Genomic DNA, 21777 nt, shown 5'->3' on the forward strand with positions numbered 1-21777 from the left:
AACACATGGGATTGGGGCTGCCAATGGCCACAGCCACAGCCCACTTGCACCCAAATTTCCAAAGACAGTACATCCCCTCCCCAAAACCTAACCTCCCCTGTGGCCAGCCACCCTCTCTCTCTATTGATTCCTGTTATGGGAAAATCCAGACTCCCACAGCAGGAACCCACGGAATGTGGCATCTGTGGCCACAGGCACAGTTCCCCTTTTAAATCTACCCCCACAGCTTTACATTACACAGTAGGAGGGCACAACAGGGCATGAAAGCAGTCTACTACACAAAAATAACACAACTCACTTCACTGTGTAACCTAAAGCAGTTAAAGAAATAGTGTTTTTGACAGCAATTGTGTTTTTGTGATTCTCTGATGTTAACTGAGTTGTGTAATTTTTTTTGTGTGGGAGACTGCTGGTGTAATGTGTCACAATACTTTGCCTAGTTGTACTTTGAAAGTTAGAAAATTTTTAAAGACTTTATTGAGTGTGTGTTTGTGTTTTCTTCTTTGGTATGAAGTAAGTTCCCATCATAGGGAACAATGGGGCTGGCTGGCCAGCCATCTCTGAAGGTGTGTGTGGGGGATTTTGTGGATGGTGTCTGTGGTTCAGGTGTGCTTTCACAAGGACAAGCTCGCACTCAGGAGTGTGTCCTCTATTATGGCACCCCTGGCCTGTGCATAATTGCCCCGGGAAAGAGAGTTTAAAAGTTCCCATCATAGGGAACAATGGGGGACGGCTGGCCATCCTGCTCTTGGAGTAGTGGCCAGTGTGGGAATGTTGGGGAGGGTGTCTTTGGGTCTGTGTGGGGCTGTGGGGGGTGGATTTAAAAGGGGGATTGTGCCTGTGTCCATAGATGCCACATTCCGTGGGTTCCTGTTGTGGGAATCTGGATCTTCCCATTCCCATTCGGAAGGAAAATGCCCCCCCCCAGGCTCCCAGAAAGCTTGGAGCAAGTTCCCCATTGAAAATAACGGCCGAATCTTTCGGAATCAAACCCGAATCATTCAGATTCGGGAATCCCAAATTGATTTACTGATTTGGGTTTTCCTTTTCTCCGAATCGGTTTACCGATTCGGAATACCGAATCAGGCTGACCCTGCACACCCCTAGATAACATACAGATTAAGGACATGCTCAAGGAAAAAAAATCGGTATTCAGATTTTGGAGAAGCCATAGATACCAGTATTCCAGATTATTTGGGTCTCCCAATACCATTTTAGTACTCAGATTTGGATTTTGGGGGAATTTCCAGAATTTTTAAGTTCCATTGTGTTAACTGGAGTGACAGTGGTTGTAGTTTGTTTGTCCAGCAGTAGGGATGAGGGACAATATGTACATCTGAAATTTGAATAGGGCTGTTATTATGAACAAAATACATACAATTGATTTTCAGTATTTCAAAGAAACCTGTATCCTTCAGTGAAGGATGCATGTAAGAGCCAATTCACATTTTCCATATGAGGTGTTTATGGCATTCATAAGAGGAGATCTCTCATCATCACAGAGAAGTGGCCTGTGTTGAGTGTTACATTCTCATTTGAGGAGAGGAGGATATCCTGATACTTGGGTACTTTTAATAAGAACTTCTGTATGGAGTGCCTAGATTTTCATAACCCTTTCAGACTAAAACCTGAACAGTATTTCTTATTCAGGAAAGCAATATTTAGAGAATAACAGTTCACTACTGACTGTAGGTCACAGCATGGTTCAGATCTGGGATTTTATTTTAAAAAATCTTTTAAGAATAACCACTTTATTTGTAAAATGGAAAGTGCCCAATTTTGATCAGAAATTAATGTAAGTCCTTTTGGCCCCATATAATACAACATGCAAGCACAAGGTGGCATCCTTTGTGTTTGTGTTGCATTTTTAGAGATGTGCTGATAAGCTCTTGGTATTATATTGTGTACTGATGTGGTAACTAGCAGTTTCTGGGGTTTTTTTAATCTGACGTGACTGTAAACTTTTGTGGATTAGAATTTCACAGACACTCAGTTTGGTAAGCATGCATATTTCTGTGCATTTAATATCTTAATTTCTGTTTCTAGATAACTGGTGCAGGTGGACCTTTTGGAACTAGTAACATTCAGGAACATCTTCTGCCTTTTGATCTATCAATATTTAAATCTCTTCATCAGATACAGGTATGGTTGAGAAAGAGATTGGTATACATTTTTCTAGAAATTATTCAAATGCAGGTTCTTTAGATGACTTACTTGGTGATTAGTGTGTTGTACTGTTTTTATCTGTATTATTTACATTTGTTGTTTACTGAATCAGGCAATTGGCCCCTCTATCCCAGTATTGCCTACTCTTATGGTCAACGCCTGTCAAAACCTCAAGGTTGATTCACGTATTACGAAGTGCTCATAGCTGTGATGAGGAATTTGATCAGATGTGTACTGGGAACTGAATTCCCAGACACATGGGCACCCAGTTTGGATTGAGACTGCTGCTGCATGCAGGGAGAAGGGGCTTGAAATCCCGCCCCCCCCCACACACACACACCCCACCACCAAACACATAATTTTCTCCTCCTGAAATGGCCCTGAGGAAGCTGCTGTTTGTCCTATTGGGGAAAATAACATGTAGCCATTGGTACATGCAAGTTTCTGCAACAGACAAATGGTGGCTCCTTGGGGCTGTTTCAGGTTGGAAGAATGTTTAGGTTGGGGTCAGAAAGATTAAGCTCCTTTTTCTTGCTTGTTTGTTTTGTAGTTTGTTTATAGTCTGCTTTTCTCACTGAGACTCAAGGTCAATTATGCAGTGTAATTCAATATGATCAACAGCTGTGAAATTCAGTAAGCAATACAATAGGGCACAGACTGAAAATTTGGAAACATGTAGAAATCTGAGCCAAAACAATATTGAAACAAAAGATAAGCAATTTGACATGACAGAATACGCAACAATAACACTGTGCAAAATAGTACAGGTCTACAGTCCCTGTCCTTTTATCAAAGCTCTCTTTGAACCATTACTTTACAGCACAGCTCTGTTACCTGTGTAAGAAAGCCCTCCTGAATCATTCGGTTTTGCAGTTTGCAGAAAGGCAGTCGGGTGGGAGCTTTCCTGACTACTTCCAGCAAGCTGTTCCATAAGGTGGGGGCCACTACAGATAATATGCATGTACAGGCAGCTGTTGATTTTGCCACCTGCAGAAGGCCCTGTTCAGATTGATGAAGCTGCCATGGCAGAGCATAGGGAGAAAGATGATCCCACAGATATGAGGGGCCAAGGCCATGACGGGACTTTGTGTAATCAAAACCTTGAATTGAGCCCCGTAACTGATGGGCAGCCAGCAGAGTGACTGCAGAATGCGAGTAATATGAATGCTCTACCTAGGTCTGGATAGTAAACAAGCTGCAGTGTTCTGTGTCATCTGGAGTCTATGAGTTGATTTCAAGGGGAGATCTGTGTAGATTGCATTAGAGTAGTCTAGCCTCAGTGTTGCCATGCCTTGGATCCAGGTGGCCAGATTCGCTATGTACCAAGGTAGGGGGCCATCTTTGGGGCTATACTGAGTTGGTGGAAGGCATTTTTTTGCAACTGTATTAACTTGTTTCTCTAGCAGCAGCAGTGCTTCCAGTATATTGCAGTCCCAGTGTGCATCAGGCCTGTGTACACCAGTGAATTAATTTCCAAGTGGGGAAGTGCCATCTTTCAATAATCCACGTACATGTTTATGCTTTTTTTTCTTACCCAGGAATTACATATTGTTCAGGGGTTTTTTTCTTTCTTCCTTTCGTATGAACAAATCTTGGTGACTAATAAAGTCTGTTGCTTGGTCATTCTATTTCTAATATGTACAGAAAGTTGATTTTAGGCAATATTGGAAAGACATTGTTCATTGTTCATGCAACTGGATCCTACCTGTTACTGTCACATCATACTATATCAAATAGGAGTTTTGTTTCCCAATACTGCTATTTTATTTTTCTTTCATGTTGTTTTTTAAAATCAAAAATCAACAGGTAACTCACTGTGGAGCAAAACTTATTAAAGGGCTGACAACTTCAAAGCATACTTTGGCGACACTGAGTGTTCAATTTTCAGCAACTTCTATGATGGTAAGATGAAATTTTAACCCTATGCATGTTAAGATTGTATTCTGAAAACTGCTAGTGGAAGGCACTGAGGGTCCAGCATCTTCCTTGCATCTCTCCCCCCCACCCTGGCCTCTGTTTCTTCCCAGGGTTGAGGGACCCATGTGGACTAATAGCAACGTGTTGCAGTGAGGAGGAAGAGAGGAATGAGGGAGCCTTTTTTGTCTCTTGCACGAGTGGAGCTCCACTCATGAGCAAGGAGGAATGGAACAATTTCGCACCCACACCAGTGTAGGTGCCTGACTTGTGTGGCTTGTGTACATGCAGGCCTCTTGACCCTAGGAATAAACTTTCCTGGGTTGGAAAAGGCTTTAGGTAGATGGAGGTGTGGAAGATCATGCAGTCTTTACGCCTGTCAGCCATGGATCCCGAGAGAGAGAGAGAGAGAGAGAGAGAGAGAGAGAGAGAGAGAGAGAGAGTGCACATGCAAGCAAGCAGGCAAGCAACTCCCCAAATTTCCTCTTTTTAAAAGCAGTGGCCAAAATCCAAGAGATACTTAAGATCATGGATGGTGCTTCTGTTGGCCCAGTGAGATTTCACTCTTAAAAATGAAAATAGCAATACCTATTACCTACACTCACAATGCCATCAATTCTTTTCAAAACCCCTCCGTTTAAAAAACAGTTTGGAATGCAGTTTGGGGGTGGGGGGAGGAAGATGATCCAAGTCTAAATCTCTTTCTTTGCTTTATGGTTATAGTTTCACAGATGCTTGGATCTTGACCAATATAGTAATGGCAGACAGAATGTGAGATGTGGCACGTACGGGAAAGGGGTGATGTGAGCTATATTTTTGGTCTAGGGCAAGGAAGTTGGGGTTAGAAACATACAGTTAGGAATACAACTTATGAGGAATTAGTTAAAATGTGTATGTTAAAAAGCCAAGTCTGAAAAGTTTTATAAAAATATTCATGCTTTATAAAATTATATTAAAAATACTCCACATTCTGTTCTCCAATTTTTCTTTCGTTAGATTTTTTTCTTCAAGCAATAGAAAGAAAAATATAAATAATTATTTAAATGGATCTTCAAAATCCACATGATTATTTTACATATCTTAATAATAGGCGTATAGTACTTAAGAGGGGTTGTCATTTTATATACCAGCATCAGAAACATTTTGGTCTAGTGTTCAAGTTACTGAGAAGACTGTGTCACAGTTCACTACATATCCTAATTTGATTACATGTAGTTTTTAACATTGTTCAGCCAACCATCCAAAAGTGATTGTGCCCCATAAACAGTTTTACAGAGATGTCATAATAATAATTTTACAGTTCAATTGTAAACATTTTTCTTGACATGTACATCCTGCTGAAGTCAATGAGGTTTATTACCAAGTAAGTCTATTATATACCCCCCCTTGATCTTTTATACCTGTTTCTGCTTCTAATAATTAGAAATTATTTCATGAGCTAAAACTTCTAAGTAGAAAGAAATAAAAGAAAATTATGAGCTATTGTAGGGAACAAAGGTCCATTGAACATTTTTGTATATGTGTTCTGAATAGGAGATCCTGGTGCCTGAGGCCTATGAATTTGACCAATGGGAGCCAGAGGGTGCATCTACAAGTTGTCCTGTGACAGCAGTTATTCCAACATGGAAAACATTAACAACCTTAGATATGAGTCACAATAGCATATCTCAAATTGATGATTCTGTGGTAAGTAAAATCTTATGATAAACATCTTCAAAGAGTTTGGGTAATCAAAGGGGGTATGATTGTCACTTGCAGATCCTTTCTCTGTGAAGAGATTGAGGGTTTTGAACATTGTCTTACTTCAAGGAGCCTTTTTGATCCCAGCCCAGGGTATGCTTAATGAATTGTCTCTATGACAAACTGCTTTGGAAACTTCCTGTGAATTTCAAAAGAGGTTTGCTGCCTGAGAGACCCAATAGCAGAATAATAAATGTATGGGTATACATGGAACCATTCCCATGGTTATTTGTATTGAAGCCAGTATTTTGGTATAAAGACAATCTTTTCTTTCTAGAAACTAATGCCCAAGTTAGAGTTCTTGGATTTGAGCCACAATGACGTATCACTAGTGGAGAACTTGCAGGTTGGTTTTAATTCTATGGAGATTTTTTAATATTCTCGTTATTTGAGATTGATGCTAATTTGGGTATCTTCTTTGCTGCCATGATTACCAAAGCTGTAATAATAAAGATTAATTGCAGAGATGTTTGCTGTATGTAATTTATTATGGAATCTTTTCATTGGTTGCATTCTTTTTGGTTCTCCTTCCCCTGTGAGTTCATTTAAGATTGTAGGTTTATATATAAAACATGTAGACTTCAGATTGGATTCAAAGTACCAAGAGCAAATGGAATTTTTGTGCCCTTTGGGAACATAGGACCTTTGGGAATTGTGTTAGAGCATGATGGAGAGAAGAACTGGTGAAAACCATCCTTTGTGCTGGTGGGAATTCCACTGCGTGCGTGCAAAATGAAGTCTGAATCTAATTCATTATAATTTACTTCCCTTGCCAAGAGTTCATTGAACAATATTGGCCAGTTAAATTAAGCAAGTTTTTCATTTATATCCGTCCAGCAAAAGAGGAAGATCAAATGTCTTGTCTTTTTAAAAATGCTGCCTATTGTGCAATAGGATCTTATCTCTCTTACAGCATGACGGCAGTAGACAGTATTTGAAATTAGCATTCTTAAATATATGTTTGGTAAGAGTACAACTCATTTGTTAAATCCTGTTCTGTCAGGAATGTTATAACCTAGTTCTAAGATGTCTTATGTCAATAAGTTACTACATGAATGTCTAGCATTTTGTGATAGATTGTTACAGAAACACAAGAAGCCAATCTTCAGTCCCCTTTTAGAATTACATTTGATACTTTTTTTACCAGTGTTTAAGAGAATTAGTGGGTAACAAGTGTTACATTACTAGCCCTTGGTCAGTTAGTAAGACACACAGTATGAATTCTCCTTAATGAGTGTGTAATCTATTTTTATATTCTTTTCTAGCATCTCTACAATCTCATTCATCTGGATCTATCATACAATAAAGTTGTGACATTAGAAGGCATTCATACAAAACTTGGGAACATCAAAACTTTGAATTTGGCAGGGAATCTTCTAGAAAGGCTTTGTGGCCTTAACAAATTGTACTCATTAGTCAACCTGGATCTTAGCAACAACAAAATAGAACAGGTATTTTTGTGTTGATAAGTAGAAACCAACTTTTTGTAAATAGGTGTAAACCAGGAATCTCCAAAACTGCATTATTTTATGATGCTAATAATATAATCTGGTTCCTGCTAATTCCGTCAGAATCCTAACTACTTTAGCTTCTCTTTTTAAATGAACAAAGTTCTCACATTGTAGAGTGGAAAAAATGCAAAGAAAGACAACTGTGGTCAGCTGGTCTCAGAGGAGGGATAAGTACAACTTAAACCCATCTACCCCCAACCTTCAACAGCACTATTTCATCTAACTGTTGACAACAATAAATCTATACTCGTTGGGAGTGGAGGATTAAATGCAATGTAGAATACAACATGGAAAATAAGCAAATTTCTGATTATTCTGTTCTTGACACGATGTTTAGTTTGTCTGTCTGCAAAATAGTTTTTAATATAGTACTTTACTGCCATCATCTGTAGCTAATCACTCAAGTCACCTCTGACCTATAGCAACCCTATGAACAAAAGACCTCTCCCCCAAATGTCCTATCGTTAACAGACTTGCTCAGATCTTGCAAACTGGAGGATATGCCTTTATTGAGTAAAGCCATCTCATTTTAGGTCTTCCTCTTTTACTTCTGCCTTCTACTTTTCCCAGCATTGTGGCAGGCAGTAGGAAAAGAGGAAGACCTAAAGAAAGTAGTGGTTAAATAACATAAAATATTAAAATAATTGTTGGTTTGCTCCAGCAGTTATAAATAATCTACACCCACTTTGATGGGATTCTTTAATCTTTTGATTGGATCTGGTTTTATGTATGTTTTGTAGTGTGATATAATATGACTCTGCTTTTGAATAGGGTGTATTCTAGACCCCTTTTGAAGTAAGCCCTCGGTTCTCCTTCTTTTGTGCTTTTTTCTCTGTGTGTAATTAAATATATAGAAATAGCACCTATTAATCCTTCCACTAAATTAAATCATATGATAATCTTCTGACCAGTCTTCCATCAAGGGAGAAAAAGTTTCTCCAATGGAGAAAGCCTTCCTTTTTATATAGAACAGTTGCGGGAAGTCTTTCTCTGGTAGAGGAAGACGTGGTGGAAGGAATCCAGCTTAACAGAAGAGAATCATAAGATCCAGTCTATAATTTGTGTATACCAAATATAGCTGACAAAGAGTGCAATACATTTCTTAGTTGAAGTAACATTATTCACATATAACTTTCAACAGTAATTTTAAAAGGTAACTGATGTTTTAAAGTTTTGTGTGTACCTGTATTTTTCAGATCAATGAAATAAGGAATCTAGGAGGTCTTCCATGCTTAGAAAAAGTGGTCTTATGCAACAATCCTTTGAGTATTATTCCTGATTACAGGACCAAAGTACTAGCTCAGTTTGGTGACAGAGCCTCAGAGGTAATTCTTCATAGACTTTTATTTAATCGTTTATCTGAGTGTTTCACTTTCATGTAATGACAAGGTTAAAATGGTCAGCTTCACTGAGCAGCAATACAGGATGGCAGTTATTCATAAAAAGTTGGGAAGGGGACATAGCTAGCTTCCTTATTTTTAATAAATTATTAATTAAGAGTATTTATATCCTGTTGTTGGGCAAATTGGACCCCAAGGAGATGTCTCTAACAGTTACTTAAGACAATCAGAATTGTTAAAAATACCCAAAGAATTAAACAGCAATGAAACAACAAATAATTAACATCTTCAAATCAGGTGCATCCAGGAGTATCAGGTTCAGACCCTAGCATTTCCACTTAAAAGATTTACAGCTATAGACCTAGGAAACAGGAAACAAAGAGTTGTTGCCAGTCAGAACTGACACAACTGACTAGACACACTGATGAACTGATTCTGTAACAGACACTGTCACATGTTCAAAACTTATGCACTAAAGTTGTTGCCAGGAGGATTCAACACAATGAAATTATAGAGATTACTCACCAGGCCCACAGACAAAATGCATGCTCTATGCTATTGATGTGGTCTTTTCATTTCTGTAGTTTGGCGAAATCTTGGGAAATCTTGTTCTTGCAACTCCCCCTATAGAAAAAAAAATTATAATTCTTCCAGTCTAGGAATACAAAGGGTAAGGAAATCTGGTAATTAGAGCAGATAGGCTTGACAGTGCCTCTGACAACATGGCTGGTGTCTAAGGAAATAGACTATTTATACTGAGGGTATAACTTTTCTGGGAGGACTTTGCTTTGGCATTCCAGGCAATTACTATGTACAGTGTACTTGAAGGGAGCAAATCTCTAATAAAGACCTTTAACTCATACAACCGTGTCTGATGGAGTGGGGAGTCTAAGAGAACCCCTTGACAGATGACTATGTGGAACAATAAATTAAAAACAAAATTAAAAAAATTAACACCTGCTTTTTCTCCATTAATGCAACTTATTTTTAGTAAGCAACTTGGTCATGCTAAGTTGTTAGAAAAGTGGCATGTAGTCCAGTGTTGATTTTTTTTTTAATAGATGGGGAAAAGAACGGGGGAGAAAGTTTGTATACCTACAAATAAACAGTGTTAAGGACAAAATTCCAGTATGCAAATAGGTGAAAGGACGAAAACATGGAGTATTTCTGAAGACTTGTTTAATCTTTATTTTCATGTTGCATTGCTTCAACTTCTGCATTGATTTTGGTTTGGTTTATTTAGTCCTGTTTGTTTATTTAAAATATTTCTGACTTGCATTCGATTTAAATCCACTTTGAGTCTCAGTGAGAAAGGTGGACTATAAATGACATAAATAAATAAGTAAATAAAAAAAACCTCTAATATAGCTAGTGTTTGGGTCAGTTTGTTCTTCAGATCCACATTATCTGATAAGGAACAGTTATGACTGATTCCTTTACATTCTTTAGGTCTGTTTGGATAATATTATAACCACTGAAAAGGAACTTGACACAGTAGAAGTGTTGAAGGCAATCCAGAAAGCAAAAGATGTTAAGTACAGAATGAATAACTCTGATAAAAAGGTGAGAATTTATATCTGTTTGTTGATTTAAAGCATTTATAACCTATTTTTCTCCTGATCAACAGGATTCAAAGTGACTTAATTTTTTAAAAACAGCTTGATGATTAAGAACCAGTTCAGTAGGCAAATTAATACATGATGAATATGGCCCATCTGAAGGTGATTTCTTTCTGGATTATAACTATATATTGATGTTTAGTGAAAATCAGTGTATAGCTGGAGGAATATGAGATACATTCAAAAACATAATCAGTATATATAATTATCAATATGGCCAGATCTATGGATACTTTAATCCAGAGACTGGAGCCGGGAGCAGATCTTTCTACAAACCTGAAAAATAACCTAGATTAGCAGAAAAATCTGAAAGGAGGGGTAAAATCCCCCATAGTAATAGAATGAGCACCTATGATTGCCTTATGTGGCTGCTCCTAGAAAACTACACAGAATTGCAAGCCTACAAGCCTTGATTTCTGTCACTAGAGGAGGAGGGAATGTTTTCCAGGTCTGCTTTGGCCTTTGAAGGAGGATTCCCTTCCTAATGTGCAGTCATGTAACTTGCTTGGCTCACCCAGAAGCAGCTGCTTGCTACTGTTTGACAGCAGACCCACCACAAAGCCACTGTTGTGCAGTGGTTAGAGTTTCAGACTAGGATATCGGAAACCCAGGTTCAGATCCCTGTTTTGCTATGGAAGCTTGTTGGGTAACTTTGGACCAGTCACTCCTCTCAGCTTAATCTACCTCACTGCGTAGTTAGTATAAAATGGAGGAAAGGAGAATGCTGTAAGCTGCCTTGTGATCCCATTGTGAAGAAAGGCAGGATATAAATGAAATAATCAGGTAAATAAAAGGTAGGTTGGTTGGTGGGGGGGAAGGAAAGCAAGCAGGGAACAGTGAGAGTATAGGGTTTGCCAGGAGGAGGGAAAGAGGACATAATGTGGGGAGGGGGATACAGGGGAAAGTAAGGTGTCCCTTGTAAGTCTTGACACTGCACCTGGGCCAAACCCAGAGGCCTGTACCATGCTACTGGGCCAAATCTGGCAGCAGCACCACACAACTTGGCCATAGTTTTCCTGAGTAGAGGCAGCCAAGGGGATGGTGGAAGGGAAAATTGAAGACGGGAGCAGGTAAATGTGGGAAGGAAAGAAGGAAGCAGGAAAGGAGAGACCAGGGGGGGGGCTTTCATGGAAGAGAAAAAAGGGGGAAATTAGATGCTCCCCGCATTGCTTTATCAGCCCCCCACTTATTTTGAACTAGGCCATAGAATGTAAATCCATGCAACGGGGCCAGGGACAAATGGGAGATTTTTCTGCAAGCCTGAGGAAAATTCCAGGTTTGCAGAAAAATCTGAGATCTTACATACACACTTCTGGGGGAGGTGTTAAAATCCCCAGAATAACAGAAGCAATGTCTGTAGCTTTAAGAGATAAATGTCCACTGATATCTTGCAGTACATCATTACGAGGGGTTGCTAGACAACCACAACCATTTTGCCAACCCTTGCAAGCTTTGGTTTCTGTAATCGGTGGGGGCAGGGGCTGAAAAAGGTTTTAAAAAATGAAAGGGAGGAAATGAAACAAAAGAGTGGAGAATATGGAGAAGCTGAAGGGGAATGAGAATGGGAAAACATAGGTGGGAGAGAAGCAAAGGGCAGAGACTGCTGGAGGGAGAGAAAGAGGTAAAACTGAAGAATGGAGGAAGCAGATATGGGTGGATGGGAGAGAAGGAAGCAGGGAAAGGGGAGAGGTTACAGGGACTGCCAGGGATAGGGAAAGAAGAATTAATTTGGGGAGGGAGGAAATGATTGATCACATTTGTAACTTCTATTGAATGATGGGCACTAAATCTTCTATCTTGAGAATGTTCAAAAACTGTAAATTTCTTTGAGTGTATACAAACATTCTTTTTTCATGTTCAGCTATCTTACTAATGATACTGTTTCTAAACATTTAGAAGTATTTTATCATAAAACATTTATCATAAAACCTACCTGAAGGTGGTCACTCAGCACATCCTTCCAGCTACATAATCCTGATGTTTATGCTGTCTGTTGTCAGGCACTTTCTGAAGAGAAATCAGACTTAGAAATATGTAAAGAAATGGTTGTGCATTGGTTAATCCTTGGAAAATAATATTTTGGATACTCTTTGGAAATGTCTCTGTGTGCTATTTGCTACCGGAGTAGAGTTATCTGCTGAAAAACACCATGAATGATCTCTTTGTATTCATATGTTTGACTTCTTAAAAATGTTGATAATTCAGTTTTACTGAGATCCAATATTTTGGATATTCCATACATTATCTAGTACCAATTCCAAAAACTATGGAATAAGGTACTAGATAGTGTCAGAAAAACCTGACACAAAAGAGTACACAAAAGAATTATTTTTGCTGGTAAACCTGTCCTTTTTGTTCTGCATAATGGATGCTTTGTAACTTTTGTTCCTAGCCCTTCCTTTTTTTATTTCTTAGATCACTGAAGATTCCAAGCTTTCTGCTGCCAGTTCAAAATCAAACTGTTCTTCTCTTACTGTACATTCTTCTTCTCCTTCTCTGCCTCATCCTGTCAGCTCCAGTCAAGGTAATCATGTATGTATCATGCTGCTGGGCTGGGCCTCCTGGTTCTGCCTTTGTAGGCTGCATTGATATACATGAATTTCTGTAGATAGAAAAGGGGTTTGGTACTATCAATGGAAGCATTAAGACAAATGATCAAATACTTTGTCTTCACCCCACAGCTCTTTGCTGATGATGGTAATACCTGTACAAACAGTAAATGAAAGGTTCAGCTTCTTTGTACAGTTCCATGAAGCTGCCTTAGATAATCAGACCATTGGTCCATCAGGGTCAGTATTGCTTGCTCGGACTGGCAGTAGCTTTCTAGAGTCTCAGGCCTTTCACATCTAAGGTCTTGGGCAGAGGTCTTTCACATCACCCAAATCTTTTAAATGGAGATACCTGGGATCGAACCTAGAACCTTCTGCTTGCCAAGCAGATGTTTTACCATTGAGCCATAGCCCCTCCCCTGATACTCAGAGAATATCATGTGAGTTTATACTTTTTAGGGTTAAAATGGTCCCTGTACAATAATGATGCTCGAGTAAAGGTCTGTCTTTTATTATGAAAACATCATCTGTAGGAATGCTTAGCACTTCATTCCTGCTAAAAAGTATATTACTTAAACTGAACATTCTTGGCTTTTAGTCTTAAAACTAGAAATTGATACATCAAAAGAGATTGCAGTAGTAGTTGAAGGAAACTTCTTAAGTGAGCTAAAGAGCTGATAGGGTTAAAATAGTGCAGCACAGTATTGCAAGGCCTTAACTAACAGCATTGCTTTGTTGATGTGATGACTTGTTTTAAAAATCGACAAGCTGCCAGTGTGGCATCAAAAAAATGAGCATTGGTCTGTGGATTGCTGTAATTGTAGAACAGTTTCTACAATAGATAAAAATAGTTTGAGGTAAAAACATTTAGCTGATGAACTATCTTATATACTAATAGCCAAGTGACCCTGATTTATGGATACTTAAATCCAGAGACTGGTGCCATGAATGGACAAGACATATCTTCCTACACACCTGAAAAATATCCCAGGTTTGCAGAAAAATCTGAAATCTAAGAAAAAATACATTGGGGTGTTTAAAACGCCCCAAAATGATAAAAGGATCAACTGTAGCTTTAACCTTTTGCCCTCAGTAGCTGTTGCTAGGCAAGATTCCAGGCTTGGTTTCTGTCAGTAAAAGGCAGGGAGAGGCGCAGGGCTCTTTCTAGGGCTGTTTTGGCTTTAGATGGAGGACTCATTGGGGCCAGGTCCAGAAACAACCACTGGGCGACTTGATACCACATGACGTACATCACTCACCCAGGCTTGGCTGCTTGCTACTGTTCCACAGCAGCCCTCTCCCCCCACTAAAGCTAGTGTAGTGTAGTGATTAGAGTTTCAGAGCAGGATGTGGGAGACCCAGGTTCAAATCTCCACTCTGCTGTGGAAGCTTACTGGGTGACTTTGATCCAGTCACACATTCTCAGCCTAACCTACCTCTCAAGGTTGTTGTGAGGATAATTAGAGGCAAGGAGAATGATGTAAGCTGCTTTGGGTCCCCATTGGACAGTGGAGAAAGCCTGTATAAATGAAGTAAATAAATATAGATGAAGATGGGGGCAGATAAAAGGTAAGTTTTTTAGTGGATTTGGGGAGAAGGATGTAAGGAAAGGTGAGCGTATGAAGGCTCCCAGGAAGAGGGGAAGAGGAAATACTGTGGGGAAAGGGGATACAGGGAAAAGTGAAGTAGTCTACACAAGACCTTGCAAGTTCTCCACTATGCATCTGGGTCCAGCTCAGCTGGCACCATGCAAATTGCCACTAGAGGAGAGGTGAAGACAGGAAACAAAGATGGATGGAAAGGAGAGAAGGAAGCAGGGAAATGGGTGTAGGGAAGGGGAAGAAGATGTTGGGGGTGGTTGAGATGCCCCCTGGAAGTCCTTGCAGGTCTCCCACATGTTTTTCATCTAATGCTGAAAAGATTGTAGTAGGAAGATAGACCATTCTAGAATATGTGCTCTTTATCTGGGAATGTACCAGATTTAGCAGTTTACTTTGCTAACAGTGGGCTTAGACTGGAGTAACTCTGCATAAGATTGCGCTGTAAATCTCAAGACTGTTTCAACAATACTTTGTCTTAGAAAGTAAGGGCTGTTGTGATAGTACATTACATTACTGATTATTTGTGCAAGGCTAATTTAGGAAAAGAAGAGGCTGATTGCTAAATTGCAATCTACCAATAAAGATGAGAATTTATTCCAAATTATCCATTGTTGTTGTTTTAATATGATTATTTTTTTTGCAAATTTCTTGCCAAGCATCAATATGGATTTTTGTATTATAAGATTATAATAATAATATCAGGTTATAGCTGATTGTGTGAATATGTGTTTTGATAGTAGGCAAGATATTTATAGGAACAGTTCTATAGGATTTTTATATAGGAAGACCAAGTAAGAAAGAACATGAGAAAGTGATAATTTTAAAAATTATTAGAAGGGATTTGATCATACATCGTTACTTTAGAATCTTACTTAATTATGTAAAGCCTTGTTGTGCTTGCATCTTTTTACCAGTTTTTTTAGAGCCAGAAACTTCCAAGAATGAATATGCATTATGTCATTTTATTGTCACAAGAGATGACAGCAGAAGGTGTTTTTAATGATAACATCTGTTTCCATTAATTATTAGCCATGTCACATGTCACTGGTAAAATTGTTTTGATGTGAAAGGCCAGGTTTAAATATTTTTATAGGGAACGGAAAAGTACAAATAATGCCTCAGCTTCCTCGAAACTTTTTTCTGCTACAGTTAAAGTGGGTTATTTTTCGTTTCTGTTGAAGAAATGATCCATCGATGGTGTTACAAACACTGCTGATGCATGCTTCAAAACAATTAGACTTGACTTGGCACGTATTAATTGGGAGTATTAAAGAAGTTGTGAAACAGAACTGTATTTGCAGAAATATATAATACCTTTATGCTGTGACGCTCAAGTACCAAGTGCTATTGAAATCGGTTAGACTGACTTCTAAGTAAACATGATTAGGATTGAGTTAACTAATTCAATGTTGTTATCAAGGACTACTTCATATATATACATATAGCAACTTTTACTTTAATTGTATGCTTTGGTAGTTTAAAATGCTTAGGTTTGATTTTTATTTGTGTTTTAAGGAGTTAGAATTTAGGGGGTTTCAGTTTATAGAGTATGAGAGAACTGCAAATGAAAAGACATGCATTTTTAAAGATAAGGAGGCCATTCCTACTGGTTCTTTATACATGTCATTGGACACATGGCTTACTCCTGCACATGCAGCTTTCCACTTGCAGGAGGGCTGCCCAGAAAGAAGAGGACTGGAATACCACAGAATTCCTCAGCTGGTTAAGAATGCTATTTGGAAATGTCTTCATCTCTCCCCATCCAGATCCTTCACACACTCCAGTGCACTTAGAATGCACTTCCATGAGCTGTCTCATTTGTTTCACTGGAATCTGGAGATTTACTTCTACATTCAGATCATTTGCTTCCATTGAACATGCAGCCTAAGTAAAATGGACATCAGAGTTCTGGGGACCCTAAGTAATCAGGGTGTTAATATGTCCAATAGATAATGTTCATTACTGAACCTATAAGATTTGCTGCATATTAATTACTCTTGAGTAGACATGGGCACGAACCGCATTACGAACCAAAAAAAAACCCACGAACCACCTGATCGTCTGTTCGTGATCCAGCAGTTCGTGACGGTCCATGGCCAATGAACCAGCGTTCGTTGGAAGCCCAGTTCTTTGCTTTCGCCCACGGTTCGTGAAGCCAGACAGTCAGGCACCATCAATCAGTTCCCTTGGAAACGGAGCTGGGGGAATGCCTGAACTCTTTCTGCACTCCTTCTGTCGCTCTGGAAACCCGAATGGAAGCCCAGCTTACCTTTATCGGCAGGTCTTCCTTCCAACCATGGAGCTACAAATTGGTTACAATTGGTTACATGGGAGAAGACACCCGGGGGGAGGGAGGGGGAAGGGGGGTGTTCTGTAGCTATGGGCACTCCAATCTCATCCCTGCAAACCCTGATTGGCTGTTCTGACGGCCAACCCCTTGTAGACTGGGCCGATGTCAACTGGTGGTTCTAATTGTATTGAGTGGGAGTTTCCTGGGGGCCTCAGATTGGAGGGGGTATAACTCCAAGATCCCTATTGCAATCTTGACCAAACTTGGTTGCTGGCTGGAGGAGAGACTGCTAAACACTCCCTGTGAATATGGGCTCTCTAAGTGCAACGGGGGCCGTTCCAACACCCATGAACCGGTTCGGTAACGGGAAATGTTCATTACGGTTCGTTCAGGTTCAGCAGCGTTACCAAACCACGAACCACAGGTTCGTTAATTTTTTTTGGTTCATGCCCATGTCTACTCTCGAGATTTGGGACATGCAGCTGAGGGAGATGATGGTGAGATGACAGAGAGCTAAGGAAGTAGAATAGATTCAGCAGGTAAGGAATTGTATTTTTTTCAAAAGTGCCCATACGTTAATAATTCCTTGTAAGTGGAATACCAGTACAGCATGCAAAGGAAGGATAGGCCAGAACCCTTCTCCCAAATATGCCAATATTTTATTTGCACAGATTATTAAAAATGACTCCTTGATCTGCAGTCTGATGTGGCACACTCCATTCACCCACTTCATGTCTAAACTACATGTGAACTGTCTCCAGCATAGGGTAAAGCAGGATATAAATTTAAACATAAAATGTTAATCTAATCACAGGAATATGTAGCATATTTGTACTCAATTTTGTTTGGTTTCAAACCACTGATAGTGAAGAACTGCTTCTGTCGTTGTAGGAATAACTTGCAGGAAAACAACCCTAGCCAGCAGTTTCTCATCAAGTTTTTTGACTCCTAAAAGCCATACAGTTACCCAAAGATGCTCTGAAACACCAGAATCAGGAAGCAGAAGTCAGGTAATGGTGTTTTTCTTCAAGTAAATACAGTTGTGAACCTTTTTTTTGTGAACTGAATTTCTCAACATTTACATCATCAATTCACTTATATTCTGTCAGTGTGATCATAAAGAGTTATATCTTTTAAGCCCGTTGATTTAAATGGACTGAGAAAGGTACAACTCTGTTTAGGATTGCAGTATAAATTGTGTTTCGGTTTGTGATACTTCCTAAGAATGCTTATGCTTGCAGATAAAAGACATTTAACATCTAAAGTTCTACAGTATAGCAGAAAGGCTCTCCAACAAGCTAACATATAATTTAAAATCCCACATTAACATTGTTTTGTGATTAAGCTCATATATACTTGATGATGATCACAGTAAACCTATAGAATAATTAAGATATCCCTGATTTGAGGACCAAAATATGTTTTCTTCTGTGGTGTTATGATTGCTTTTTGTTCTGTTATTTGTTCTGTCTAAGGTACCTGCTTCAGAATTGGACATTTCTAAAGAAAATGAGATTGCCCATCACATGCGGTGAGAGAGAGGTTTCATTTTTGTACCCAGTTAACTTATTGAACTGTCATGTATTTGTAACAGCCATAAACATTTTTTTAAAAAAGAGGAAAAACAAAAGTGTCACATTTCCACAGTAATACCTATAAAAGCATAACAGGATGTACTATAATTGGTTCTTGAAAAAGGAGATTGGGAAAGCAGCGATATAGGATGATGGCCACAGACTCTCCAAATGTGCTGAATGTGTGAATCTATGGATATGTTTGTTTCTGTTGCATCGGCCGTCACTTTTTAAAACATACTGTGTAGTCATAATATTAGATAAGCAATGTGGCATCAGTATGAGACTTAGAAATAAGGATGATTATTTTTAAATTGGACTAATGTGGTTTCTTCTATTTTTTTCTGTTTGAAGCTTGGATCAATCTGAGGAAGAACCTGATGCTTTGCCTGACCCTTTTAATATTGTTACTCTACCTTTTACTTGTATGTCATACACTGCCACAAATCAGGATTTTGTGCAACATCTCTCTGCCTTGATAGCAGAGGCTGTGGAAAGTACAGACCCTGTCTTGGTGGAAGTTCAAGATACAGGGAGCCTTCTGAGTGATTCCAGAATTACAGATTCTGAAGATGGCTACTTTGAAATGGGACTTCATGAAGGAGATAATGTATTAGAGTTCACCACTTCTTCCGAGATTGTGTCAACAACTTCTGATAGCACAAAACTAGAACAGGATCACATACTCAAAGTCCTCTGGAGTTTTTCTATTCAGGTTCATAAAGAACTCAGGCAGTTTGCTTCCTGCTTGGTTCTGACCCATAGTGTGGTAGCTGTATTTGAGATTCCTCAAGACTCCAAAGGAAACTGCCAGCATATTTTTTCTGCCTTGAAACTAGCACTGTGTTTTTCATATTCTGAACTTACAGAATTTGGCTTTTTAATACCAGAAATATGTCTGATGCTCAAGTTAAAAAACAGTGACACCTGCTTGTTTGTTGTTTCAGATTCTCAGAATCTGCAAGATTTCTATTCCTGTTTATATAGGTGGTGTGCTCAGTGCTGCATGCCCACTTCAGGAAGTTCTGTACTGTACTGTGGCAAAGCAAGTCTGCAAGAATTTGTCTACCAGCTGATGGGATTTTATCACATTTCATCTGAAAACACAGAAATAAAAGGCTGTTTCCCTGTGTATCTTTTCTGTCATGAAAAGGCTGGTGCTCAGAAAGCGTTGCATCAGCCGGAATTAGCCAGTGATGACAAAGCTTGTCCTAAATATATTGGTGCTTCTGCACTTTATTCAGTGCTTCCTAAATCTGCTGAAGAGAGACACTGTATGTTCCATCCCTGTTGGATATTTCTGACACCTCAGCACCTGCATATAGTGCAAGTTGATTTTAATGTATTGCTAGATGAATACAGAGAGACGAAAGATGCACGGAGCATATTCAACCTGAGCAGGATTCCACTGGCTTCTGTTCTCTTGCATCCCACCAGTCATTCTATGCGGGAAGAGGGTTCATTTTCAGATGGGCATGTGCTGGAATTACTTATTGGCTACAAATTCATCACAGCAGTATTTGTCCTACCTCATGAGAAATTCCATTTTCTAAGAGTCTATAGTCTTCTGAGGACACTTCTGCAAGACATCAAAACTATAATTATATTCAAAGCTTCCAGCACTATAGAATCAGTAAGAAAACCTCTCTCTGACTCCAAGAGGCCTGGACAAACTGCAAGGTGATAACCAGTTTTAAAGTACATATTATAAACCGGGAAAGAAGATATGTGCTTGAAATTAACATGTTAAAACGATGGTGAAGCCTTTTCACAAGTAATCTAGTTGGTGTAAACTGCCAATGTAGAAGCTTTGATTGCTGTTGCTTACAACTTGTTATAACTTATTGTTAAAATTCCTACCAGAAGTTCTTACAAGCAAAGTAAGATTCAGAGGATATTAAAACTGCATCATTCATATATAGTTGGGCTGTGTTGCAAAGGCTGAATGATATGTAAGTATTAAATGCTTCTTTTGTGTCATACATTTGGTTTTCATTCTGACATTTTGTTCATCTCTTCTGTTTTAGCTTTTCCAAGCCTCATTTGCCATTTTCATCTCTCTATCCATCTGAATTTCTGATGCATAAAATTACTGAAGAAAACCAGATTCCTGTGCATCTTCCAGTGTCTTCATCTCTTCAGTATGTGGCTGGGCTAAAGGGAAAAGTCATTATGGAATTTTTCCACAGCAGCATTGCTGAGGTATTGTTAGTTTCATAGGTGTTACTAGACTCTTGCTTTTTTCTACTGCTACAGACAGATTCACACAGCTACCCATCTTGAGGTATTGTACACAAAGAAAAATTCTTCATGGTGGAGATTCCAGAACAGTAACCCTGTTAGTCTGCTGAACAAACTCTATAAAACCTCCTCAGGATACAGTGAAGCCTCCCTCCATTAGCATTCCACACCCTGGGAAACTCTTACAGGATGACTCAGCTCAACTCCACCCCTCCTGAGTAGATATAAATGACCCACCAACATCTTTTCCACACTGTGACACTGAGAGATCTCTGTCTTTTGGTGCTACACCTCTGAAGATGCCAGCCACAGCTGCTGGCGAAACATCAGGAACTACAATGCCAAGACCACGGCTATACAGCCCGGAAAATCCACAACAACCAAACTCTATAAAAACTCCTTTGGCAATATTTGTTGTGGCATGAAGTCTGTTTGTGAGAGAGAGTGCTGATATTTGTAGATTTTGTTGACAGATTGTATAGGTTGTATAGATTTTATTGGCATTGGAAAAATACAAATTAAGGCAACAGGAAAAGAATCACTGTTATATAATAAGTATCACCACTTTTTCATATTTTCAAGTTGTATTCAGAAGCAGCTTCATCCTATAAGAGCTACTAGCAACTGATTAACTGTTATAAACATACTTAAGACTAACCAAATTACAGAAGCATCATAATTAATATGCATATTGCCCAAAATGCCCTGATAATGAGACTTTTAAAATAGTCAAAATTAGGCTGAGGAAATTACCTCGTAATTGTGATCAACACAATCCAGGCCATAGACATAAGGAAAGCAGGTGCTTAGGCGTGTTTCCAGAGACACACTTTAACAAATCTGCATGTGAAGTTGTACTTGAACAGTTGATTAATTGCAATTCCAATATTACAGGTGGGGAATGAAGAGCTGAGGCATCTCATGTGGTCATCTGTTTTGCTTTACAAAGTTCCTGACATGGAAGTCACAGCTTGTATGCTACTTTCGACTAAAGCTATTTACTTTCTGTTGGATGATTCTGTGATTCATTCCAATGAGCATCATTTAGGTAAGAAAACTGGACAATTCCTGGTTTCCGACAGTGTCTCTGAGGATTGGTGAAGACATCTGGGATTAGAACAGAGTGGCCAACTTTCCCAGTTTTAGCATCTGCAATTCCTACTTTCATTGTATGATGGGGTAGATTTAATGGTATCTTTTGATGGGAACTCATATTCACGAATCTGTGTTAG

General features: G+C 39.0%; 1 protein-coding gene across 2 annotated transcripts in view; it reads left to right on the forward strand.

Moving 5' to 3' along the window:
- NISCH (nischarin) overlaps positions 1–21777 on the forward strand; it is a 60809-nt gene that overhangs the window by 33032 nt on the left and 6000 nt on the right. The window contains exons 6-18 of one of the 2 annotated variants that reach the window (XM_054976250.1): positions 2047–2142; positions 3973–4068; positions 5614–5766; positions 6098–6166; positions 7086–7271; positions 8528–8656; positions 10121–10234; positions 12706–12814; positions 17622–17740; positions 18206–18261; positions 18659–19984; positions 20332–20506; positions 21440–21593. In XM_054976250.1, the coding sequence (XP_054832225.1) occupies positions 2047–2142; positions 3973–4068; positions 5614–5766; positions 6098–6166; positions 7086–7271; positions 8528–8656; positions 10121–10234; positions 12706–12814; positions 17622–17740; positions 18206–18261; positions 18659–19984; positions 20332–20506; positions 21440–21593 (2782 nt within the window). Of the gene's footprint in view, positions 1–2046; positions 2143–3972; positions 4069–5613; positions 5767–6097; positions 6167–7085; positions 7272–8527; positions 8657–10120; positions 10235–12705; positions 12823–17621; positions 17741–18205; positions 18262–18658; positions 19985–20331; positions 20507–21439; positions 21594–21777 lie in introns of those variants that run through there. The other variant, XM_054976251.1, reaches the window with a different exon arrangement.

The sequence above is a fragment of the Eublepharis macularius genome, chromosome 4 (assembly GCF_028583425.1).
Source record: "Eublepharis macularius isolate TG4126 chromosome 4, MPM_Emac_v1.0, whole genome shotgun sequence".
Classification (NCBI taxonomy): domain Eukaryota; kingdom Metazoa; phylum Chordata; class Lepidosauria; order Squamata; family Eublepharidae; genus Eublepharis; species Eublepharis macularius.